This window comes from Gavia stellata, chromosome 9, assembly GCF_030936135.1.
Source record: "Gavia stellata isolate bGavSte3 chromosome 9, bGavSte3.hap2, whole genome shotgun sequence".
Taxonomy (NCBI): domain Eukaryota; kingdom Metazoa; phylum Chordata; class Aves; order Gaviiformes; family Gaviidae; genus Gavia; species Gavia stellata.
The window spans coordinates 41,368,441-41,395,954 of record NC_082602.1 but is presented as its reverse complement, the minus strand read 5'-3'; the positions used below and the strand labels follow the sequence as shown (position 1 = coordinate 41,395,954).

The 27,514-nt window shown below is 41.5% G+C and overlaps 1 protein-coding gene across 1 annotated transcript in view; it reads right to left on the bottom strand.

The window, feature by feature from the left end:
- The window catches only part of INPP5A (inositol polyphosphate-5-phosphatase A), a 262,693-nt gene that overhangs the window by 113,999 nt on the left and 121,180 nt on the right, over positions 1–27,514 (bottom strand). Inside the window, exon 5 of the mRNA XM_059821118.1 lies at positions 2,419–2,482. Coding sequence (XP_059677101.1) covers positions 2,419–2,482 — 64 coding nt within the window. The remainder of the gene's footprint in view (positions 1–2,418; positions 2,483–27,514) is intronic.

The following is a 27,514-nucleotide window of genomic DNA, read 5'->3' as shown; positions in this document are numbered from 1 at the left end:
AAATACTTCTACGCTATTTCTGACTTCACATCAGAGAAAACGAGAGTCTTGCTGTAAATCAAAGTGGTAGACTGAAACTGGCCTAATGCCCCAGTCAGCAAACCCTTCTGTTGGATGACGACCCTTTAGAACACATAGCTTAAAATAACAATAGTTTAAATTGTAACTTTTGGGCTTCTGGCCACTATAAAAATAGTCCAACACCTTCTATGTGGTAGCAAATAATACATGAGGCTGTAGGAGAAAATTGTTCATTTTAAAACTCAAATATGTCTTCCTGAGAACTTAAAAAGAGACAATCTTTTTTTTCCAAAGACTGTATTCAGTCACATCCAACTGTGCAGTGAATTTTGAAACGACACAGTGATGTTACAGGAATATTGAATTGTATATAAACATCTATTTTTTGCATGCTTTTGAGTAGAACCAGAATTTCATAATGATTTTTGTGCAGAGAATGTTTGTATCCATTTGGATTTTCCCTCTGATTTAAGAGCTTAACACACTGTGAAAATGTCAATAGTCATGAGAGAAGAGGCAAGTTTTACATTTCCCCTGGAAGATGGGTGCCTTCAGGGTCATATTTTACAAACACTACACTGGGAGACTGATTCTGCTCTACATTAAGAGAACAGTGGGTGACTTACAACACCGATTCAGTGTAGCACCTGCTTTCCTTGGATTTTTATTAAGAGTTTTTTCTTTCCGAGTTATGACTGGGCCAAACACATCTTTACGTGCATGGTTCACACCCCATCTGGCTTTGTGAACGTTTTGCTGAGCAAAACAATGCGCTGAACATTTATAGTGTTTTTTTTCTGGAAAAAGTACCTGCTTATTTCTTTTATATAGATTATTTTCCCCTACACTTTTTCCTTCCATTTTCTCACTTTTTAAAAATTCTTACATTTTCTTTTAAAAGCCGTACAGTAGTGAATAAGCTGTCAACCAACAATTAATAAACCCAGAAAGCTCTTCTTTTCCTAAACCAGTTGTCATTTCACTCTGTCAGAGGTCACTAGAGCTGGACACCTCTCATCTATGACCAGCGGGAGGGAACTTCAGGTGGAATTCAGAGCAAAACTGCTCATCCTCCAGCGCTGCTGCAATGAAGTTGTGGGCTCAGGAATTAGGTGTGCAGATACAGTTCACGCATTACTGAGACACCAAGCCATTCACATGGCAAAATGAATAAACAGTTACCAACAGTGGACCAGCACACTGTTCAATCCAGGGACTGGAGTAACACCTTGGACAATCAGCTTCACGAGCCATACCAATTTCCTCCGATATTTCCACCCTGCACACAGTTCATCTCATAATAATACTACTACTTAGTGTCTGCAAAACTGTTCTTGTTTGGGAGAAAGACTGGGTATGACCTCTCATTAGAAGTCCCTACATCACTATTGAGTTTTCCAGTATGGTCTCTCAGAAATAAAATCTACTCTGAACTACCTATGATAGTACAGCTAAAATTTTCCTTCAGCACTGAAACCAATGATGACAGCAGGACTTATTTTGGCTAAATCTTGAATAGCTGTATACGTAGAACTACCGTTCAAATATTTCAAGGAAGGAAGACCCTGTACCCTCAATTACACAAGCAGAGAGAATCTGTCTCTACTGGGAGCAAAAATAATGAATCTATATAACTAAGACAATTAGTTCACTCCATAGTTACCACAATTTCAACAGTGTCTCAGATTAATGGGATGCTAGATGTAGTACTAATGTGATTCAGCTCAGCAAGCTAAACGATTTTAGATCGTTTAGATTTTAGAAGATTTTTCTATTTAATATACAGACAGTTCTCAACTGAAATAACATAAATTTTATATAATCTTTTCTACATACACCTCAGGAAGCATTCAATAATTTTCTACGATAGTTCTAATATTTAATGCACATAGCCTAGCATTACTTTAAACTTCCAAGATTTAGCAAGACCTCCAACCTGATGGATCAATGTGGGTTAAAAACAATGACACCCTCCTACTGACCTGCACTGCTCTAAAGTAATTTAAGCCATAAATCCACCTCCGCTGCTTTGCAAAATGACCATCACTGTTGGACATTTAAGGTCTTGGTCCTGTATCTGATCTACACAGAAGAACCTTGTGGCCATTCAGAGTTCTTTTGAAATCATCAGGGATCTCTATGGATCCAAAGGTCCATCTGCGTGGGAATGATTAATGCACCGGTTTTCAACCTGTGGCCAGCCCATCGATTTCTTCTAAGAGGTCTATAAAAGGTAAGAAAAGTAACGTCTGTCCTCAATGGACTTGCATGCATTATAGAGAAGTCTGCATATCATGGAAAAAACTGCTAGGCACCACTATCAGAGAAGATGACAGAAAAGCTGCCTTGATGTATAAAGCCAATTGACAATTAACAACATCTAATTCCTTCGCTTACCTTTAAAATCAAACTGGTAGATGTTTTTCAAAGATTCGTGAAGAAAGTAAAAGCTTCCTAGAGCCTGTAAAAAACAACAATAAAATAAGAAATTATAAAAATATCTACTTTGGCTAACAACCAAAAAAGTATCATGCTTTCCAAGTCAAAAGAACAGAAGAAATTAAATACTAGTAAATAAAATTATTAATTTTTACATTTTCTAAGATCTATAAAAATATTCATTTCCTTTGTTGCTTCTCTGAAGTTTCACAAGCCATTATAAAGAAGATTCTTAACAGCTGACTAAACATGGTAAGGGCACAATTACCAGGTGTACTTTTAGAAATACCAAACGGATGGATGCAATTAATAATACAGACAAATACCTTTCTAAACACTGAACACATGCCCACAATTCTTTTATAAAAGCCTGACAGTTTCTGCTTCACTTTCAGAGCAAAACAAATGCTTTTGGAGACTGCAGTACAGAAACAAGAGAAGGGTTGAGAGATTCAATAGCTTTTGAGAGCCAGGCACAGCTTTTCCACCTTCCTACTGAGCTGTGCAGAGCCAATGACTTGGCCAGCTGCAGAGCAGGCACAACACTTAAAATCTAACAGGAGTGTTGGGAATATTTATACACGCTTGTACAGCTTTCCCTGTTCATAAGGGTTTTGACAACAATTACACTAACCGAACAGTACAGTATGTCCATCTCTGCTAGCCACACTTGGAGAGCAACTGCTACTCCTGGCTTCCCTGTGAAGCCTAAAGAGGCGAGCGTTTTCTCACAGCGCGCTGACACGAAGAGAAAGAATATATAAATATCTAGCAGAGGGGCTTAGATGTTTGAATACATGTGAAGTTTCTGGACACGGGCAGAACTGATGTGTTTCTAAATATAAGCAGAAGCAGAGTTTGGTGCCCACAACACACAAAAGATTTGCATTGCTATTGAAAATAAAATACTACGAGTTCATAGTTTGGATTTAGATAGGATTTCTAACTCCTCCTGCTGATCTCAGCCCCGAGCAACTATTCTCCTTAGTTTTTTTCAAAACAGTGACCTAATCCAACTACGGAATTCTGTTACAGTTTTAATGATTAGTCCATGACCGAGTAAAGCATGTAAACATAGCAAGTAATCTCTACTGCATTCAGAAAAGCTTATAAACTCCTGTCTTGGCAAATCGATTTTAAAAGCGTACCGGAGTCCACCCATATTCAGCAAAATACTAGCACCTCTTCCTTACAAATACTTAAGCACTCTCCTGGTTTCTGAAGATTTCTGAGGTCTTAATCCTCAGGCCATTATTAAAGAAAGCATCTTTGTTCAGGATACCACCTAAGCATACCCCTTAGTTGCACAGGCACAAGCACTTCGGTCCCAACGTGGACAAGAGCTGAAATGCCATCTATCTTCCAACTGACCACAATGCAGGGCGCGTTGTCTAGCCGATGAGAATGGCAGTCTGCCTACTGTGGATTTTAGGACCCTTTTCTCTGCCACCGAGTTCCCATAAGATATGAGGAAATCCACTCCAAGCTTCCCACATCTAGTAACTACATATCCCTCATTTTCTGGGTACCCACTCTCAGCCTTCTGGGATCCAGTTTACAGAAGGCCTGAGTGAACTCAGCTGCAGCTGGCACTAATAGCACTGTGCTCCAAATACACACATCACAGCAGAGGGAAAATAATGCTTGTTGCAATCACAGTGTCTTATGCAAGTGAACTGAAGAAATGAAGATCTGAAGTGCAAGAGACCATCTAGCCCAGAGGTGGGTCTGAAACACGGCAGGTGGAACGGCCATGGTCACACACTAACAGCAGAGACTGCCGACGCAGACCCTGCAGAGGCTGGCGAAGGAATGCTGCGAGGCGTACCACGTCAGGCAGAGCCGGCCATCCCTCATCTGGTCCAGCACCTGCCCCCCAGACAGGAGCAAGCGCATCCTAGACCTGTGTTTTACCTAGACTGCTTCCGAGAGACACACAATAGGCAACATAGAAAGACAACCCTGTTATGACAGAAAGGACTGTTCCTCCACCAGAACATTTTCCAGGGTTTGCAAGTTACAAATTTAGGCCATGCCTCATAAACGATTTTCTAGCTTGCACAGAAGTGGCTTCCACAACCTCCCGATGCAGCCTGACATCATTTTTCCCTATCCTGAAACTCACAAAGTTTCCGTAACAGGGACAACCCTCTTTGCCTTCCTGCTCCAGTCTTTTCTTCATATCCTCACGGCACTGACCCCTGCTCCTTTTCCAGGGCACCTCCATGGACTGGAAGGCTGCTAACCCGGGGTGCTCAGGTGGAGACAGTCCCTTCCTGGCTCCATTTATGTCACGGAAGCTTTGCCAGGATTTCACCTATACGTACTGTGAGCCTGCTGCTTGCTTTTACTTCTTCACAGTCATACAATACACTGTTTTCCTCCAGTTAATGAGAGGAAAATGACATACTAGAAGAGAGTAAAGGAAAATCAAGTGAGAAAGGAAAAAGTGTAAACTGACTTTATAGCGGAATAGAAAAAAATGTATAAATTTTAAATGAGGACTTGAGCCTTTGAATAACTCTGATGCACTCAACAGAAGTTGAGGGGGAAAAAATAAGCAGCCTGACACTAGATAGATAAACTCTTACTGAGAAGCATAAAAGAAGCAACGCATTAAACAAAAAGGATGATTCAGTTTCATTTTGTCTTTTACTCCTGTAACGACAGAGACCCTCCTGGCAGAGTGGTGTTTTGGTTCAGTGACTGCTGCATTATTTATGAGATGCGGCACATCCAGAGATTAAACATTTGCTGATTTGTCAAAAGCACAAACATGAGGTCCTGCCCATCTCCTTGACATATTAGTCCATCCAACAGAAAACACTGTCACACATTTAATTGATGAGTACACTTCCCTGCGACCCAGTCAGCTTCCTTTAGGTCTTTGGGTTTCTTTTTTCTAACATGGAGGAGGAAAATAAGAAAATCCAGGAGACACTCTTGTAGAGGACTCAAGGTTAACTATCCTGCAACAAGGACACACTGCCAGGAAAAAAATAAATCCTGATACAAGATAAAAACATTGCCACCTGATATTTAATTTCTAACTGAAGAAACTGTCATTAGCAAAAGAAAACACTGCTGTCTCAAGCTAAACTTTCACTGTACCCTGGCCTTCGGATTTTAAAATCAGGAGATTATTCTTAAATAGCAACATGTTTACAGAGAGTTTTTTTGTAGAGAAAAGTGTATTTTGCCTCTCAGAGAGCTAAAACTAGATAAAAGTCTTAAAATCACATGTAAGCCACAGGTAAAATTCAGTTGTTGCACTTGAAAATAATTTTCCTAAGCTCACTTACAAAGCCCCCAGTTAAAACAAAGAAAGAAAAATACATGCTGTCACAACTTTAAATTTTGTGGAAAGGCACCAAATCCAATGTTAAAAGTGCCTGCTTCTTTGCGTGCACATAGGCACTGCTCAGACGCATCACCACCAAGGAAAAACACAGATGGAAAAAAGTTAATTTTCAGAATTCTCCTTGATAAAACTGAGTTACAGTGAGGTTGATCAAAAACAGGGGCGTGGGACGGGGTTAGAACACGCGGCTCAGCTGCGGTACCCTTGCTTCACGCGGACCTGTGAAGGCAGTCACAGGGACTGGGTTTGTAAATACTGCTCGGATGAGCAGGCATCTCACAATGTGGTTCTGTATCACAGGCTGTCATCTTGTGCATAAGCATCTTATGTTCTTAACATCGATGCATTTTATACACACGCAGTTTTTATCCTACTGAAATGAGTATGATCAATTATGAAGTAAAGTACTTCTGAGTGGAAGGACAGTACAGTTGAGCTCTTACCTGCTTATTTATTTAGAGACCTGACCTTAGATAAAAGCTTACAACATAAGTATTATATCAAATTTAAATAATTTGAATCTGATATACATATCCATATTACAAAACAAGGAAAGTATAAACAGCAGGATGAGTTCTCAGTTACAAAGTCTAGTTAAATATGATTACTCTACTTTACCAGAAGCTATTATTAACTTAACAGAGTGCATTAAAGTCACGTTCTCTAGACCTGAGTCATTCTCCCCTCTCTTGCTCTTCCTGAATTCTTCCCGGCTGGTCCCTCTCTTTCTTCAACGCACAGGGCAAAATCTGACATACATAAAGATAACACTTTGTTATATAATATTACTCTTGAAGAACTCAGTATAAGGATACAGCTTTATTTCAGCTCCTTATATGGTCTTCAGAAGAAAAAAAATGAGCCTCGGCAAGCATCTGGAAAATAGCATCCCAAATGCCTCAAGTCTGAAAAATTTAAAAGCAAATGAAAAAGGGATCCCAGAATGGGAAATCCTGGGCTACATCAGCAACATGGGGCCAATTCAGCCTACCTATAACATCTAAAAACTGGTTTTAGGGGAGCTTTTCTTTTTCTCATAATCTAGGGTAGCAGAATCATGCAGGCTGGAAGCAACCTTTGGGGTCTCCAGTCCAACCCCTGTCCAAAGCAAGGCTGACAACTGGGCTGCTCCGGGCACTGCCCAGATGATTCACAAATCTCCAGGGCTGGAGCCTGCCTCCCCTTTTGAAGCCTCCGCTTCAGTGTTTGACCACCTTCAGGGTAAACCTTCTTCCCTTTATCCTCATTGGAATTCCCCTTGCCACAGCCAAGATGGAAATGTAAGGCTAACTAAAAAAAAATTTGGAAATAGCGACCTATCCAAATCAGGCACAAATAATTTTAAAGAGAGGTGAAAATTTAAATATAGGTGACAGGATTATGAATTCTGAAGCTTCTCTATGTAGCATGTCAGTAAGTAAACCAAGAAGAATCAAGATGCTCTAAAAACTGTTTTATTTAGATGCTGTAATTCTACCAAAAATAGTACTGCCACTTGTGCTCAAGCTACAGCTTTATTTCTAAGCATCCTGATCTGCTCACTGCTTGACTTCTTACAGTTTTAATCTCACTTTTAAAAACTAATTTTGAAGAACTAGGCAGTAAAAGTGTGGTTTGATAGTCTACATTTGTAGCACTGAGTGTCAACTAATTGTGCACAAAGAACTTCTGATAGCGATTAAGTTACACTGTACAGTTTCAGGAACTGATATGACTAACATTAAGATAGGCTTCGACTGTGTAATTCTAAACACACCATTGAAAAGAAGCAAAACTATAATGGAATGGAAATTATGGCTATCGCTATTTTCCGCATTGTTATAGACTTAATCAGGTTTTATGTACACAAATGTTAACTTGTAAAAAAGATGGAATGCAGTTATAATTCACTGCCCTAACACAAATAAATATAAGTAAAAAGAAACTTTCTTTCAAGGCCTAATGCCTAGGCCCTTTTGTTGAGGAGATTATGTTAATTCAATTTATTTCTCATTAAATGACAGTTTAACAATAAAGTTAAATGATATTAATTCAAAGTCTAGAACTTTGCTTTATTTTCTTATTTACAATTTTAATATTCTTTGGAAAAAGAAGTAGTGGCACATACATTAGCAGTGGTACTTACAGTATCTAAGTAATATAATACAGAAACACATTACAAATTATAAACCACCCAAACAGTTCAACTTCTAAAAATTTCAAACGTAAATACAGAAAACTATTATTTTTTCCACTGTAAGGATGGTTGTAACTGATTACTCCTGGTGCTAGCACTAATTCTATGCCATCTGTAAGCAGGTGCTTTTACTAAAACGCAGCCTGAGAAGTCGCGTTATGTATTGTACCTAACGTTCTCAGTTTCTGCTACATCTATGTTAGTGGCTGCAGAACAGTGTGAAGCAGCAAATCTGCAAATACTTAAGCCCTCTTTACGGCAGTCCTTCCAGAGTAGAAGCCTGAAAAATAATACGCCCTGAGGGTCACCGAAGTTGACTTTACCGTACAGCCGGGGAGGATGCACGTGCCACAGCTGCAGGCCCCCCAGGGACAGTGTTGCAGTTATCCCCCGAACGGATGAATCTGTTGACTTTCATCTCAAGCATTCAGAGCAACCTCGTTTCTGAGATTAAGGCTCAGATACAGCACAACAAGCTCTTGCTAGCCACTCTGAACCTGAATCGCAGTGGTACTGCACCAAGAAATGAACAGGAGATGGTATGTGCTGTGCCGTATGTGTAATGTCATACCAGAATGAAGTGAAGGGAGCAGCCACCGCCTTCTCTGCTGCAAGCACAGACTAGTCATGGAAACTGTACTTCAGTGGCCCTGTCGCAGAGCGACGAACGGATAGCTCATAGTTTGGCTCAGATCAGAAAGTTCTTCATTTGTTAGGCCAACGTGCCAACCTGCCAACCCTTGGGTCTGTAACTGTATCAAAATCACCTTGTGTTCAGTAATACCGGAAGTTTCTGAAAGTTCAGGACGATCAGCACAACCCGTTGACCTCAGGTGGTCACAGTGACCGCACGTGTAATTCTCTGGGCTGTTCAGCCAGGTGGCTTTCTACTCTACCAGCAAAGCCAGGAGCTGCCAAAATAGAAAGGCCTTCGTCGGAGTTTGAGTCGCTGAGTTACTCCCGTAAGTATATACACAACTCAAAGTAATACCTGTGGCCATGAAGAAATACCACACAGTCACAGCTGGTGGCTCTATTTAAATTTATTCACATTTTGCTTCATAGAGGAGTTCAAGCAATGTAAACAGGCATGAATATATATATATACACCCTAACAAAAACAGCACGAAGCATCACAGTGAAGAGTCAGATTGGACAGTCACGAAAAATCGTAATTTTTAGCTTGGCCAAGTAGCTTAGAAATGCACAAGGATGTTAAAACCAATTGCCGATTATTCTTCTGTCTCCCCTGTACACTATAACTACACAGCTTTGCTTTAACACTCCTAAAATCAAATAGCTGGACCTGCACGCAAAATCCTACACATAGACTAGGGAAAATTTCCTTTGGAAACTCCTAGAAACTCTTTCAATATCGCAACCACTAATTGTAGAGTACACAGTCAAACACATCCTCGCTTTTGAAAGCTTTTGTGAGAATGACCCTTACGAAAACATTCAGGGACTCAGTGAAAAGGCCAGGCAATTATCTCACAGCAAAACTGTTATTAACAAAATGCCTTTTTTCAGGACTGGCAGAAGTACCTGACTGTTCTCACCACATGCGTGTACAGAATTGCACTGCCAGCTGTACAGACAGAGAGCAAAATTTAACTTAAAGTTAGCACATGTCAATTAGAAGAGCTTTGCATCTTCCCCCCAAAATGTATCATTGAGAAAAAAATAGGTATCTTCTCCCTGTTAGTAGACTGAAGTTAAACAACCACTGCTTTCAATTAGGTTCCCGCACGGTACTCAGTACAATATGGGACATTTCTTTCATTATTCCATGCCAGAGGACTCATCTGGAAGAACTGGTACTGACAGCAAGATAAACAAATCGGTTCTGATGGATTACACATCTGGCATTACTAAAAACACTAGTCCTTTGATGGGACAGAAATCTTGCCACAAAAGTCTGAAGATTAAAACAGCTACAACTTTTTTAACAGCCAGTTGGCATAATTTCTTTTTAAAGTACGTCATTTCAACTGTGGAAATTTAATGCATAAAGGAAATACCTGAATAAAAGTTTAATTACTGTACAGAGTAAGCATTTACTGCATTACCTCACTAAACGTGATAAAGCTAATATATAAAGATTCCTTTAAATAAATGTAAAATAAATTGCCAATGATGACACAGAAACTGTAATTCATGTAGTCATAAAATCCATAATTAGCTTTAATGAATATTTAAAGTCAAAGTTCAACCCAACTTTTTCAATGTTTAACCTACTGTATCAATATAGTTCAAGGAATTCATTTATCATCGAACATGACAATGTCTGAATATTAATGAGCACGGGGCCCTGCAGAGAGGAAGCCCGTATCTCTTAGCAGTCCTTCTGGCCATGCTGTATGTCAACAGCGTGTTTGTCACGCCTGCTATTATTGATTACCTGCCTGTTTTGCTAACAACAATTAAAACGGTATTTTACATATTTATAAACCCGAACACCGAGAGCACCGGTCAGTTTCCCATCAGTAAAGCGCAGTCTATTAGCTGCCACGTTTCAGCCCGGGGAAACACGGCCCACGAGAGGCTGCGGCAGCCCGGGCAGGAAGACGGCACAGGAGCACTCTTCGCGGGCACCACACGGGGACCCCTGACCCCCGTTCACCCCGCAAGGCAGCCTGAGGCTCCGAACAGGAAAACCCGAGAAGGGAAGCGGCGCGGGCCCCAACGTCCCCGCGGCCTCTCCGCGGGGCTGGCAGGCCCTGCCCGCCGGCAGCAGCTCCCGCCGCGCCGCCGCCTCCCCAGCCGGGCCCCCGCTGCCGGGCTGAGTGAGGCCCCCGCGGGGCGGCGGCTGCCCGGCCGGCCCGGCGGCCCCGCGCAGCCAGGCCGGGCCCCGCTCCCCCGGCCGCCCCCGTGGCCCGGGCCGGGCCCCCGCCCGCAGCCAGCCCGGCGCCCCACACGGGGCCGCGGCTGGGGAGGCGAGAAGGAGCTGCGCGCGGAGGGGAGCGCCCCGCCTGCCCGCCCCGGGCCGCAGCAGGCGGCGGGGCCTGCCCGGGCGCCGGAGCGCGGGCGCAGCCGAGGCAGCGCCGGGCCGAGGCCGGGGCACGGCTGCGCCGGTGCGCGGGGTGCGCTGCCGCGGGGCACCGAGCAGAGCAGCTCTAGAAGGCCGCCGGGAAAGCAGCCCCCGGCTGCCTTGCCTTTCTGTGGCAGTCCAGAAGGGCTTCGTGACAACACCGGTCCCTAGATTGCCTCAAAAAGTTAATTTTGATACGGTTTTCCGTTTCCAAGAAAGGAAGAAAGGGCACGGTGCAAGGGCAGACTGGTCCTAACACATCTGAATAGCGACTGACAGAGGAACTACAAATAATGAGCGATGTTAAACTATATGCTTGTCAACTCCGTTCGTAGGCGACTTGATCCAGTATAGCTAAATTAACACTAAATGTCTATTAATCATCCGAGGTTAAAAAAAACAGGCTGGGTACACAGATAGACTCATTATAAAATAGTCTATCACTTTTTATTTGCAAACAAATTAGGTGTCCAGCAATTTATCATTTCCTGAATTGGACTTATCAGCTAAAGTACACACAATTAAACTGCTATTGAGCTTCCCCAAACAGGCCTCGTCGACCTGACGTGCAGACGTGCCGGAGCCCGAACCAGACCATTTCAAACAATTACGCACTGCTTTCGCAGCTTCGTATCTCAAACACAGGTATCAGCTTAATTTCAACTGTATTTGAATAATTACGCCTTTAATAAAGTGTAAAAGCGAGTGGGCTCCAAATATTCAGCGACAAACTCTCTCCGCGTACTGTAACTTGGTCTGTATTAAAAATATCTGCTTAGTTACACATGAGCCTCTCATTAAAGCGAATGGGATTATTCACTGGAGTAAAACCACTGGCGGGATTGGTCTTGAAGACTCTCTTACTCCATAAAACCTAAAACAACGTTACGTATCACGATACAAACGTACCTATGTTGTAAAGAGGCAACTTCCAGTACCACAACTTGCTTGCACAATTGCTAGTATCTTAACGGTGTCCCCAATCAAGTCAATGCTGCTGAAGCAGTGGAGACATCTGGTAGCGGAAGCCTGCAGGTAGCAGCTGGTGGGGAAAAAAAAGGGTGTCCAGCACTAGGTCTACCCAAACCCTGCTCATTTGGTCACTATGATTATATTAGACCCATACCTGCAAAGATACTTCTGCATTTCTAGACTAATTTCCACAGGCTGGTTTTGACTTTAAAAGTTCGAATTTGTTTGTAATCTATTTATTTTATGGACCTGCCAATTTTTCAGATTGACTCTCTCAGCTGTACTGTTGCAGCTAGGTAGTGAAGTTACACTTCTGACTACTTTGTGCCAGCTGAATAACCTCACACTTTCCAAGTTTCCAGCTTCAATGAGCTGTCAGAACATGGCACATGATTTCTAACCATCCTCAACTAATTTTAATGCCACAACCTTTCCTGTTAGGTTGTATTTAGCAGCACCAGACGTACCTTTAACATCTAGCACTGCTCCCTCACTCTTTTCCTTATTTCTTCAGAACAGTTCTTTTAAGTGTGAGACCAATAACAACTGAATTATAAAGAGGAACAGTCACTATAAATTTACCACTAAAAAATCCAAATAATTCAAAAAGAAATTATGATTTTTTTGGTTTTATAACAGTCAAATTAAATGTAATCCAGGAAACAACTGATACATGAGTGTTGGTGTAGCTTGTACAATTTATTTCTGGACTCATTACCAAGATTTAGATATTTTCAAATGGGCTTATCTGTTTAGTTTCCAAAAAGGTTGTGACCTGTCTGCAGGACATATTGGAGTACCTGTTTTAAAAATTCCAAGATATCTAAATCCCAAGTCATTTAGATGCTTAATCAAGAGATCATCATAAAAAAATAACTTGTTTGCAGACCTGGTCTTTTTGGATACCTCAGAGAGGTCTCTCTGCTAACAGCAACCATCAATAGTACATTTTCAGGAAGAAAACAAAGTCCCAGGAGCTTTCATTTTCCTCTTCTGAAGACTAACAAAATGAGTGATCTTCAGCTACCATGATCTACCACTAGTACCGTCTCTTTATAATTTCTTTAATGCATCAATATGGTAAATGAAAAATCATATTCAACATATTCAATTTTAGAAGATTCTTTGGGACTAATTAATTTAAGAAAAGAAAAAATTAACAAAAAATCTGAGCTACGTATAAACATGTCTGGTAAGTAAATGTATCCATATATAACCTACCACATGGACAAAGAATATTTAATACGAGTTTTGATACTGACATCTTTCACAAAGAGATTAACATTTTAATTACAAATCAATTCAATTAAAAAAGCATCATACAGAGGTTCTTTTTCTTAAAACAAAGATTACTCACAGACCAAGGAGCCAACAAGAGTTAAGGAAAGCGTGTGTATGCTGAACAGTTAAAAAAAAGGCCACTTATCAATATTCCTGAACTCAGAGTAGAACCTTCACAAAGTCATTAATCACACTGTTATTTAATATTTCTATTACACAAGCACTCTAGAGGCCCCCAATCAGGGTAAGAGGCACACAGCTTGGCTCCGCACCAATACGAAAAGGAGGTTGTCTGAATACAGGACGCAAAACTGTAATTCAGGGCCGCACTCTGAATTCTGCCCCAGCAACTTTTTAGTGGGCCTGACTGGAAGAAGAGCGTGCCACCAAACAGCCAAAACCTCTGCTGAGGACTCCACCGGTGGCTTCAAAGCCAGAACAAAGTACACTGCGCTGCTCTGAATAGTCACTGGCTCTTCAGTATGAGAAGAGACAGAAGCAAAATCTAATTTCTACCTGTAAGCATAGCGGACGGAATAAGCATAAGTGTACCTAAAAAGACATACCCAGTTAAATGCTTAAATACTTAACAGTTATTTCAGTGTTAAACCTCAGGGACAGCCAAAAATACTCCCAAGGCAGTTAGAAGTTCTTGACGAACAGAGCTCAAAATATTGTACGAAGAGCCGGATTTATCCGGTGGATATTGGTAACAGTTGACGAACTGAGAGAAACTGAACTTCAGTCTCAGTCTGCGGAAGATAATACCGAAGTGCAGAATATTATTTTTCAGGAAGCAAGCTATATTCTATATTCTATTTCACGTTTCATTTTGTAATCACTTTAGGAGCGTAACCAATAGCAACAGGGACCAAAGCAGCACTTCACCTCTTCCAGAAATTTATTCCTTATTCCCATATACTTCTATCCTCCCATTACTGCGTGAGTGCACCACAGAAACCGCCAAAGGGATGCAGCCGTGAAAAAGGCAGAAGTGATTGTCGCATGCAGCACGTGAGATACAGCCATAGTTAGAAAAGCATTAACGCGGCCGTAGAGCGTGATGATGGTGCCTTGTCTGCAACCACATTAACAATTCTGATCTCCCACGTAAAAGGTTTGACCACACAGAAGAAAGGCCATCAGGATTAGAGAATAAGATCCTGTCATACAAGAAGTGACTAAAAGAGGCTGACTCTGTATCCCAGCAAAACAAAGGAAAGCTGCAAATAAACCACAGAGGAGTAGCACCAGGTAATGGAAAGAACTATTTAATCTGAAGAGCAACACCAACACAGGACAAAGCAGATCCAGACCGAACAAAAATTAATCTAGACTAGTTACAGGTATACGATAACCATGAAGAGACCGAGTACGTGGAATGTCCTTCCGGGAGCATCCCCCTGATCCGCAAGGGCAGAAGGGAGATGCTGCAAGGGCAAAAATCCCAACTAGTTCTGAAGGAAAAACTTGACAGGTGTACGTGAGCCCAGCAAGAAACCCAGCGCAACTTCTTTCAGTCTTTTTGCTCCTACGAGTCAGTGGCTCCTTCACCACCAGCCAAACGCCGGCGTGCAGCTCCGGTCAGTAAAAGAGTTCTGCACAGGAGAGCTCTGCACAGCACTCAGGGCCCACAGGCAGAAGAAGAAACGCTCTGCCTGAATCCCTTAGAGCTTATGCACCTGGTAAGGTGGCTGATCCGCGCTGTGCTTCCACGACCAGAGACCAATCCCTCCCGACTGTGTTACACGAGAGACGATTTGCCTTTGGCAGTGCCACTGGAACTGGGATGCAACTTGGATGGCTTCTGATCAGATGCGAGAGACTGCTGGACGTTTAACATTTTACCACATTTTAATTCCACTAAAAAAAAAAAAAAAAAGGTGCTTCATTTGTAGGAAACTGGTAAGCTGGATGACTCTTACCACATTTGCTTGACTCTAAATAATTTTAATTTTAAAAACTTTAAATCAATTTCGAGTTTCATTGATGTATTCTTACATAATACACTCATGATGGCAAATTCAATTTGATGAGGAGGCATTAATGCCCATTTCATTTAGTATTATACAGGTCATCTTCAAATAGGAAAGCACCACGTGGTAAAAGGTTGTATTTAGCGTGTCACAGTCACTGGTGGTTGTTTTGTATCTCAAAGAACCTTTGTAACTGCCTCAAAATAAGAGATGATTGATTTACAAAGTACCAAATTTCAAATTTCATATTCTAGGACTAAACATCAAATAATTGGACAAAGCTGTCCCCCTGTCTGACCCATCACAATCAAGCCTCTTTCAAGGTTGACTGCCTGCATAAGAAATATGTGCATAATTTCATTTTGTCTCCTGTCCAACATCCAATGTTAGAAGTTAATTAAATTGCTTGTCCATTGTATTCATCCACTTACAAAGTTAATGATATTCTGTTCCTAAATTAAAGAGAATTTTATAAAGCCTGCACTATGGAACCTGGCATGCTGTACACTGAGGAGCTGAACTCTGTCATGGTTCCTGATTGCAGCTCTCCTAATTAGGAAACAAAATGAATGTTTCTGTGTCTGCCAATGCAGAGGACGAGTCATTCCAACAGCGAGGGTAAATGTTTTGTACAATAGCAACTTAATAATATCTCATGTTTGACTATAATAAATTCTGCAGGATTAATAAACCTGTTAAATTTTTAAATTACCATAACAAAGATGAACTGCAGTGTAACAAGACAGCCTTAAAAGAGGGACACAGGTTTGAGGGAGAGAACAGCTTCTTGCAAGGGCATCAACCTTGAGGAGACCGAAATCACCAGATTCTCCTTTGTGCATGACATGAGGAAGGAAAATGTAATGATACTGCAATCTACTGGAGCCAGCTGAGAAGCTAGGATTACCAATTTAAACTAGACTACCCTTGTGCTTCTGGCCTAGATACAAAGATCTGGCACCTGTGCAACAGTCTTTCTAAGCAACCATGCAGTCAGAAGTGTAATGCAGTCGCAAATCAGTACCTGTTAGCGGCAAACTTCTACAGTCCAGGAAAGCTGCTGCTGACAGCGCTGAAGCCATCGTATGAGTCAAAGCTAGAATTAAGCACAAAGCCTACATGCCGTGTGAGAAAAAATAACCACGTAGTCGAGTAAAAACCATCAGAATACGGCTCTGCACAGAAGTGCTGGTTTAAGATACTCTTTCCCACATTCAGCACGAAGCAGCCTTCCATGACTTATGTCACTGCAGACGCCGTCTGCCCTACCTCAGCCTTTCTAACGGTGACCGTGCCGACGCCACCTTTCCCCAGCCTTGCGCGGGCTCCCGGCACAGCCTAGCACCGGCAGCAGGAGCTTCGGCCCAGGCTGGGCGAGCAGCGCGGGGGTCGGTCGTGCTGTCGGGAGATTATCCCATACGCGGGCCCGGGCTGCATGGCTTTGCATGAAGCAGCTTGCCACATCAACAGGGGTTACAGAACTGCTCCATCAGGGTCATGCTTCACAGTTAGACTCAATGGATGTATTCGCTCAGCCAGTGCCTCCGCAAACAACTGTCATCACTGTCAAAACCTCACCTAGGGTGTTTCCAGGTGATGGTGTACAAAACCTACGCCGTCGTGCTCTTTATTCAATGCAACCGTATTGGAAACTCAAGCGTGGGATGGCAAAATAGCAGCTATTTGACACATACAGGAGAAACTCAGAGTCTCTGTAACGCAGAGCGTGACAGCAACGGTACCTGGGCGAAGGGGAATGCACTTGTACCCTCTTCTTAACACCCTCCCTAAACCTGTATTCTCAGGCTTCACTGTAACATGCAGAAAAGGTGTGAAATCTCTAAAAACGCCACCAAAAAAGTAAGGTTTTCAGTGTCATATCACCGTAGTCATCTGTTCAACAGCAAATACAATGAGAAGTGCCCATATTTGAAAAACAGAATCTCTACTGACTTTTACTGGCTTAATACAACATATTTTACTTTAAAAAATAGAAAAAAAGTCTCTCTCCCAGCTTCTCTTGGTCTTTTATCCAATGCTGTTAACACAGAGAGTTGGTATTAAAAATCAGAAGTGTTACTTCACTGACACTCTGAGCAGATAAACCTGATTCAGTGCAATGACTCTTCAGTGTCCTACTCTGTACATTGCCATTTCAGTGAGAGGCGAAGATGCATATTATAAGTCTTTTAATTATTATTGCTAACAAGGGGCCAAACCCAGTATTTCCTAACAGGCTTCACTTCACTGAAACGAAGAGCAATATGATTTATCCGATTAGATATTATAAAACCTTGCACCTTTTGCACCAGTTGCTGCACTGATCCATAAAGGTATAATGATATAAAACAAAGCAGCAATAATATGATTTAAGCTTACTCTGTCCAAGCTCATTAAAAATATTTGCAATTTAGTTAAGAAGTATCCTAAAACAATTTCAGTGTATGCAAACTAAAAAAAGACCATAAATGAAAACATGTCCAGCATATTTATATTTTTATGCCATTTTGCATTTCTTCATGTACATTTCAGAGGAGTACTTCGTGGTAATTAATTTTAAACTATGCTCAGCATTTTCTTCAATCAGTCTTATTTCCAAAATAAGGCTACATTTACCAATCCAAAAGATGTCTTTTGACTAACGTAACTTTTGTGAATTGAAACTCATTAAATAGTATTGGCAAATCAATAAGGACATAAAGATGTAAAGCTTTTCTTTATGAAATAAACCAAATTATACTCTTCTAATCTAAATACTCAGTCAAGTCACTTGATAATTAAATCATGTGGAAAACCTGCCTTGTTATTAAAATCTCTTCAGAACGTCCATGTAAGTTGGCGTATGCACATATATAATACGTATTATTTATATTTCTACCTTTCAGAACTTTTCAATTTCAATTAAAATTCTGTAGTTTTTATTGGGAATCACATTACATCATGATAGATATAAGTTAATTAAAGGACAATCAATTCTAAGAGAAGGCCAACAATGAACCTAAACAGTTTACAAATTACCTACTGTCATTCAACTGGAGCATGCAGTGTCTGTGGACAATTACAGAAAAGCTTTAATTGATTTTTAAAATTCCAATAATATGGTACATTTTGTACATTTATAAGTACTCTGCTGGTACCCAGATTTTCAGAATTAGAGTAACTGTTGGGACCACCAATGGAAACTCCTGGCATAGTACAGAGCTTAGGTTTGAAGTTCAACGAAATGCTGACATTCCTTATGCACCCCAAAATAGCCATATCTACTCTCAAATTCTACAAATACCTGTTTTGCGTGGTATAATGCTTTAAGCTACTCATATTTTTAAAGGAACATGTTCCTGACTAATGACAATTGAAAAATATTTAGCACGCTTACTTGAAGTTTGTTACAGACATGCAGGTTCCATTGCTCTGATGACAGACAGGAACATTTTTCTCTTTAAATTCTGGCAAGCCATGGAGCAAACTGAATTATTCAAGAAGAAACTGTCACCGTCTGATTCACTGGTAACACAGTCAGCAAACAGTAGAACTTGTTTAAAGCTCTTTTGTCTCAACATCCTAGAAAGTCTGAATAAAAAGAGGTTTACTATGGCCTATTTCTACTGCTTCTTCCTTGTTTTAGAATTGGGAGATCTGACAAGTCTCAGAGAACCGGTAACGAGAGGCAAAGGTATCTTCTCAACATGGAAATCCCAAAGACGTTACTTTATGCTAGTAAAAGAAATTCCAGCAATTCTGCTAATCTAGGTAAGACGCTTGCTGATGTTCTATCCCTAAGCAGGTAATCAATTTTGTGAGGCTACCCCTGTATCAGACAGACATCAGATATATAGTCAGAAGAAAGTAAATGCTGGCTCACACCTTCCGATCTACTTACACTGGTGAGAGCACTGAGACGAACAAGGCATTAGGATGAACGTGCCTTAAACTGCCAACTCCCTGGGCATGCCAGCTCGTGATTTATCCTGAAGCTGAAATCCAGCTTCATGGTAGGAGGAACCTGGAAGGATGCCACTCTGCTGCAAAAGTTCATTTCACAAAGAAAACACCACAGTTTAGGAAGAAATTGTTAAAAATATGTTTGCCATGTCTTGCTTGGAACTGTAATTCATCATTTCTATTAATGCTTTACCTTTCAAAGTCTCACATAAACCTTCAGCTACTGAACTGCCACAAAGAAATTCATGGTGCTGTGCTAGAAACAACACAATTGTGCTCAGAGGCTTACCATCTTAATTTGTGAGGTTTTTTTCCTACAAAAGCAGCATTTGAATGCCCATGCCTGACTTTTTAAAAAATTTAAAAAAAGAAAACCAAACCCAAATGTCTCTCTGGAGCATATGAAAAGCGAGCTTAAGATTACTTCAGTTACTAGTCGCTCACCACTGCCTTGTTCATATCCTATTTTTGGCCTTGCTACCATCACCATATTAAAATCATTTTCCAGCTTTGAGCTAATGAACGGTAAAGAAAATATATTTAAGCATTTCAAGAACAACATAGCATCATAAGGCACTTAGGGAAGCTGATCCATTAATAACAAAAAGACCACTGTAGAAACAAAGCTCATGGCTTTGTAACGTGCTTTTCAATCATGCGGAATTTACTAAAAGGTAGTATGGGAGATGAGAACTAAAAGCCTCCAAACTTGCAACTGAGGCCTAACTTTACTAAAATTTTCAACAGAATTAATTGAAGAGATGTTCACGCTCAGTATGATGTCAGTGCTTTTGAATGAAATGGCAGCTAGGGATGCCACGGCACTGCGTGGGGCACCGTGGGCTCGGAAATGGCTTTGACAACTCAGAAGACCAAGGTGTCTACTCAGCTGATCCAGAGTTACAGTAAGGCTCGAGAACCACACTTTGCTGCTGCAGTATCCTAAACTGTATTTTTACACCTGAATTTGGAAACAAATACATAAAAACCAATTTCCATTTCTAAATAGGAATAAAACAGCAACAGATGAATTAAAGAGCCTAAAAAACCTAAACAAAGCCCCAAAAGTCTCTTTCACAGAAGTGAAAAATATCAGTCAGTTGTACTGTTAGTCCACCCACAGGTAGGGTTTTTCTTCCTACAGGCTCATACTTGAATTAAAAGGAAGCCACCATTTGAAAAGAATGTTTTAGTAATAGTAAAAGCGAGAAAGACAACCTGTATATTGATACAAGTAATAACTTGAATTTTATTTTAAAACTGAGAAGACAAAAATAGTCTGTATAAATCAAACAAGTTGTCTCTTCATGTCACTTTTATGATGGACATTAATCTTAGTTTCTAGACAGAACTGCTGTCTGATGTAACCATGCTTATTGACTTAATGGGAAGAAATTTATATTAGTCTAGGAAGCTGTGATGAATGCAGTCTTAAAGTTCAATGACTCAAACCCTTTAGTAACCTCAAACATTGACCCAGGTAGCCAGAAACTTAAATCTTAATCCTGGAACATAAGTTTATGCATGTGTGTGTGTGTGTGTGTATATATATATAACTCTGTAGGTAGTATACATAGTTTTCATGCAGCAAGATGTCTGTGGGGAAAGATCCGAAGTACATGCCTTTTATCACAATGTGTGCTCCCTCCCAGAACTAAGGAGTGGAAAAGTTGCCAAGAGATTCTGAAGCAAATCTGAAGCGGATTTCTTCTCAGCAATTACAAATTAAAACAGAACAGGCTGAAACATTACTTCTTTGCCACAGAATCCTGTTCAGCCTTCGTAAATGCTAGCGCAGGTGGCAGGCTATTGCAAAACATCCCCCGACTGAGGATGTGGATGGGTTGTTGGGAGCGCTGCTCAGACTGTGCTTTGACACTCCTCACAACTCATGCTCTCACCCGCCTGAAAGAGCTTCCTGGCAAATCCCTCGTTCCCACCCCTGCTGAAGATGTCAGTCTAAGGCAGCGCAACGGCTGTCCTACTTGAGCCTCAGACTGGCCTACGTAACTTAGACACGTGCTGTCAGCATTGGTGGCACTGACTAGGTTGTTTCACACTTGAATCGTGAAATGATGAGTACAGACGAACCACAGAATCTTACTTTAACTTCCTTCCTACATACGGTATTAGCCCGTAAACAGAGGTGGACCAAAAAAAAAAAAAATCAAACTCACTCTATAGCCACAGGCTATCAGAGGGGGGGTATACGGAGTGCCTGCAATTAGCACCCATCAGTTAATTGTAATTAAAAGTTGGGATGATCCCGGTAGCATCTGCAGTGAGTCCTGAGACGGCATAGTGTGGGTACATAGAACAGGGCAGAGGAGATGGGCTCCACCATCAGATGGATGTGTTCCCTGGTAAGCTCCCATTTACTGGTTTTGGCCAAGGCAATCCCTTTGAAACGGACAAAACAGCAGAGGCGTTTTGCCTCTGCCCGTAACAAGGGGTCCTTTTCTCACCTTCCATTACTTTCCCGCTCCCTTATTCTGCTTTCACGTTTCTTAAGCACCCCTTGCCTTCGTCCATTTTACAGACAGAATTTCCCTTCTGTCAGAAAAAGATACACCTGTATTCAGGTCCATGCCTGCAGAGCTGTCAATGTGGATGGATTTTATTTTTTTTGTAGTATGTTCTATCATCCCTCGGTCACTGGGATCTTTCTTTTACTGGATACTGAGGCCTACAGTAAGTCATCCCTGAACAGAAGCCTATGTACTTCCCTAAGCTTACAGTACTGCTTACCTGGAAATTACTGTTTACCTGAGAATCTTACTCACTGCCTTGGGAACACTTTATTTTCGGTACTAGATTCATCTCATGTTGGTCTGCACAAAGCCCAGTGGCCAAAGTCACCCGAGGGAGGAGCGGCGAGAGACAGCGCTGGTACCGCCTGTCCGGAGGCACCGAGAGGCGTCTTCTCCAGCAGTTCCAGCTCGGCGTGATGGAGTCAGAGCTGGCACAGCACTGGCTCATTACGGCAAGCTACCCGACTGCAGCTGTCCAGAAACGCGTGCAGAGCTGTACACAGTGTAAGAAGCCAAGGAAAGGATCCATGAAGAAAATACAGAGGCTGCCTAATACAGAGGGGATGCTTTTGCTGAAGCAGGTAACGAGAAGGAGCTGACAGAGCAATAATGCATGCACGCAAGAGGAAGCCAAGAGAAAGACTCCTGCAAGTAAAAGAATGTTCATTAACGTAAAAGTGACTAATTACATAGACTTCTTGCTCTTCTTCCCCACAAGGTGGAAGAGCTCAACATTCAGCAGACCTTTTCAAGTTGCAACACACTAAAATACTAATTCTTAATAACCAAAATGAAAATTTGAGCAGAAGCCAAAGAAAATGCCAGAGAAAGTACAGATTTTCCCAGTGCTAGTTATGTGAGTGTTGTTCATGGATGTGTGACTTGAGAAGAAGCAAAAGACAAACAATATCCACCCTGAAAGCAGCACCAACGATCGTGGTGCTTGCCAAGCCACGGAATTGCCCAAATCGGGCCAAAACAGGCACTTCCTCGGGAGCCAGGGATGCAGAGGGGCTGCATGAAGACTTCAGGAACACATTTTTTGAAAGTGTGTCTTCTGACATTCACCGTTTATCAGAATACCAAAGATGAGATTTAACATGAGATTTAAAAAATCTTCCTTTTACACAGCACAAAAAAAAAGCCTTGAAATTTAACAGCAATTTGTTAATTCCATTACCATAAAACACCTTTCTTACCGATTCCCCAGCTTCCACAGAACCACTTCAGTATGGCTGATAGCTAAAAATGTAATAGGCATGGTCATAATTACTAGAAAATTTGAGAGTAATTATTGTTAAGGGTTTTCCAGACTTCAGACCCTGCAGTGTGTCCAGGCACTTCAGTCAAGGACTCGCTGATCTTCAGGGGCTCTAAGGAAGGCAGGCAACTGCAGGCAACCGTTCCCCCCCCATTTACTGCTGTGCTGTTTCCTCAGACATGGCAAAGCGCCCACTTAGATCTGAACTTTCCAAGGGACGCAGGGTTCAACACCCTGCCCTGCCACCGTCTTTCCGCGGAGGCGCGAGGAGCTTAGCTCCCTGCGAGCTCGCTATAAAGCATGAAGAACCTGAAGGCAGCTGTGGCACAGAAAACGAAATGCTACAGCTGGATGTTGCATTCGGCAGCAAGGCTGCTGGATTATAACAAAACGGTGAAATTCAGGACCATGGAGTTGCAGCAGAGTCACTAGACACCGAGCAAAACCAAAGTTCAGGCTTGTGCCTCTTCTGAGGACTGAAAAATGCACTGCTGCATCAGTTTTCATACAGGTTGTATTTGCTGATTCTGTAATCATGCAACCTAGAAACTGCAACAAAATCCGCAACAGCATTTAATTCTGTGTGGTTTCTCAGTCAGAGGAGTAGAATATATGTGGCACTTTTACTGGTTTCTACTGCCTTAGTTATTTTTCACCAAGTCTAAATTCACCTAATCAAGCAGCAAATCCTCCCGTCTTGAGAAAATGGGAAGAAACTCACCAAGGTAAGGCAAGAGAACGCCACAGCCTTCACATTTGAAAGCTTTTATTGCGTTACACAGACGATGACAGCTTCAAGCGAAATCTGCACAGACGACCCTCAAAACTGAAAGTGCAGTTTTCACAACTGGATTTCTGCACGCAGTGTCCACAAGCCTCTCCCGAAGGTAACGGTTTGCGTTCCTCTTTGGCCAGCTCAGGAAGTGCGGCTCCTCCGAGCACCAGTGGCAAGGCATGCTTTTTATCCACGGTCTAGCCTTTGCTGTGCACGGTGACTGCCCCTATCCTGGTCCTGTTTTCCTCTGGACATGGGACAGATTCGATAAACAGACTTTACTCCGAAATATCTTAAAATACATGTGCTCAATGAAAAGAAACATTCCTTTAAATAGGATCAGGTGATTTCAGTGCAACAAAACCTGTTTAGCTGTTGGGATGTCACTGATTTACTGCAGCTGAAAAATTGATAAATCACAAACATGTGAATGTTAAACATTATTACACAACTGAAAACCTTTAATACTAACTCATGAGAAGAGCAAGGCTTAGTCCTTCATGTAATTTAGCTTCTTTTAGAAAATAAGATAATAATTAAACAAACCCTTAATGTTTTATGGCTCACATATTCAAAATTGGGGATTCATGATGTGAAATAATACATAAAATACCTGAAAGACTTCAACATATGGATACCAAATGCTTGATTTGTCAAAGGAACTGTAGTGAAAACACTCTACTTCCATTCCCCACTGTTTAAACTTAAAAGACAGTAGTTACTTAGCTTATAAAACAGATGCAAACAGAAAACCACCCATTTTACACCATTAGGAGAGATTCAAGAATGGATGTATGCTGAAATGCATTTAAGACGACAAAATGCACCGAAGGCCAATTTACATGGGGCCCTAGTGAAAAGTTATTGTATGGAAATAAGAATGTTACAAGTCAAAAGGAACAAGGCAACCTAGTTTAATCTGATTATTCTGGGGTTGAAGCAACATATTAATCAAGTGGACAAAATAATTCTATTAATGAAATTCAAAAGGTACAGTACGATAATCAATCTTTTACTATATTGCAAATGATAGAACAAGCATCCAGAAGGGTTATGCTAATTACGTGTTTCAAGTCAAGTGAACCCATTCCATGCTTTGTCTTGTTTAGACAAATAGAGCATTCCTGCCATTTAATTATATTTCAGATGTCTGTACCAGCGTCTGCGATGATACATTAGCCTACTGAAGAACTGGAGATAGACTGTTACCTCCTTATAACAGAAACGCACAGTCCACCTGGAGAGCAACCTGGGCTTAGCTGCTCGTAGGGACAGTGGCGCAGGATGCGCGGAACAAACCCAGGAGAAGGCGAGCTCTCCTCAGGCACCTCACAGGGCCGCCTCCCGCCTATTTATTTGCAAAGACGTGCACGAATTGATGGCAGACTCCTTCCTCCCTGGAAGCGCGGGGGGTCTGCACTCTGCACGGCACTCGTCGGTCAGAGCTGAAACGCCTGAGCTGCCTGAGAAGTGGCATAGCCAAGCGCAGGTGGGAGCTTCTCCGGGGAGAGGATCAGCTCAGGGCAGTGTCGTGCAAACGTCAGTGCACCGCGTCTCCTGTCTGGGTTAGCTGGGCTATCTCCGCACAGAACTGTGTAACACCACGGACATACTGCATCTGCCCAAACAGAAAGACCCTCCTACAAGAATACAATATAAAGCTGAATACCTACTTGTTCAGAAAGACCAAAATCATAGCATTACATTCCAAAAAAATAGCATGAACTCCTATCTTCCTCCACTGCTTGCAGATACTCAGTACAACCAAGCAAGATGACAACGGACATATACGTCTGCGCAGAATCCACACAGAGGGAAAGGAGAAGGGGAGAAGGAGAGGGCGGAACTACACTTCTCCCACAGTCCCAAGGAAAATGAGGCCATTAACTAGAGCCCAGGAAAACAGAGTGGCCAGATGAACACATTTGGAGGATGTGTGAAATACAGCAAATATCGACCATATTATTTTGTCTCAGTTATTAAAAGTTACATGATCATGTCAGATAACAGAAAGCCCATAAAATTGGTATTTCACACCATGCTTATACTGTACATAATATAACTAGTTGCGATCAAATATATACAGCTGGAGATATGATTCCATGTATTTTGTTTTTCTCCGAGGGTATAATTTTTATGTTACTCCATATAGATGGCCCATACTGGAAACACAAAATATCCTGAAAACAAATGAAACATACCGCAGCTTTTCTGTATAGGCTCGTGTGCGTATCAGTCAACCCTGTCCCTGTTACGTGCAAGGACATTTTTGTCTAAATAAACAGAGACCTCACAAGGCTTCAACATTTTTCCTGGCTGCTTTTCCTGAAGTACACATCCTCCTCCCTCCACCTCAGCCATACACAGCCATTTCCTTTCGTCTTCCTTTGCTTCCACTCAGGCAGGCTGAGCACTTCCAGCTATGCCGCCCTTCCCCATTGCAAAGCTTCCTCACTCGCAACGCAAGTGTCGGCACTAGCCGTTCGGTTTTAACGGTGTTTTCTGACACAGGCGGGACCGTGTCTCCTCACACGCGTTCAGCTGCATCGGCTCCCAAGGCACCGCTCGGCCACGGGGCAGGGTGTGAGCACGCAGCGCAGCAAGACGTTTTTCATAGATAGTAGGCATTATCTCCACGGTGCAACGTTACTCACCTCGGCATCTGGACGTAAACAGCAGCTCAAAAGCAGAATTAAAATAAATTCCACTGTGTAAAAAAGCCCAGGAAATATGTGACAGGTTAAAAAAAGAAAAAATCTTCATTGAACACAGTAATATTTTTAAACAAGAACTCCTAGACCTATATTAGCAGCCAAAACCACAAGAAAATAATGAGAGCAAACAAGTGTGTGCCTAAGGCTGTAATTAGAAAAACCAAACCCTAAAACCTTCCCCTACAAAACCAATCAGAACATCCTTTCTGATAAAAAAGATAAATATTTTTCCTTAGCCTTCAAAGAAAGCTTTTTTTTCTAAAAAAATCCAAACACAAATCATTGCTATATATTTCAGCATCCTAAACCCATGCCTTTTTGTATCTAGCAATACATTATCTTTTCATGCAATGCATTTTCCTGTTTTAAGTGCAAAAAAATGTAAGTAATAAGAAAATTCAACTTCCCATGTTGCATCACCTTCCTTACTTTAAAGGAACAGTCCCTTTGTTACATGCAAGAGAAATGACATCCTAAGGAAGTTACACTAATAAACCCACGGATGCTATCGACTTCAATGGCTTTCCTCAGGAACTTACATATTTACCAATAGAATAGAATTTAATACCTGAAGCCAATGGGCTGTGATCTGCCCCTACATTCTCTTAAATCAGAAAATGACAATTTTCAGAAAGGAGACGCTCTATTTTAAATTGTAATGACTGCAAGTATTCTGACTCATCTAGTATCCCGCTTTGTCACGCTACCGTTTACAGTTTTCTCTGATAAAACTAAAATGCAAGGCATAAAGGAAAACGAGCCTACTAGTTCAAGGCAGGAAAAAAAAATGTTTAGCTGCTATATATGAAAACACAACCTCGATTTTGTATAAGTTAGCATCCACATTTAATTTTGAATTTTTAAACAGTAAGTTATCAAAATAGCGACACTTCTTTCCTAACCATGTTTCAAACAAATTATTAGACGAATCCAAATCACCGAAATGAAAATTTTGGCCTTAAACTATTCCACAGATCTCCTTGGACTTTTCAAGTATACTTCGTACCAGAGCGGTGACATTTTTAGGTTAGAGG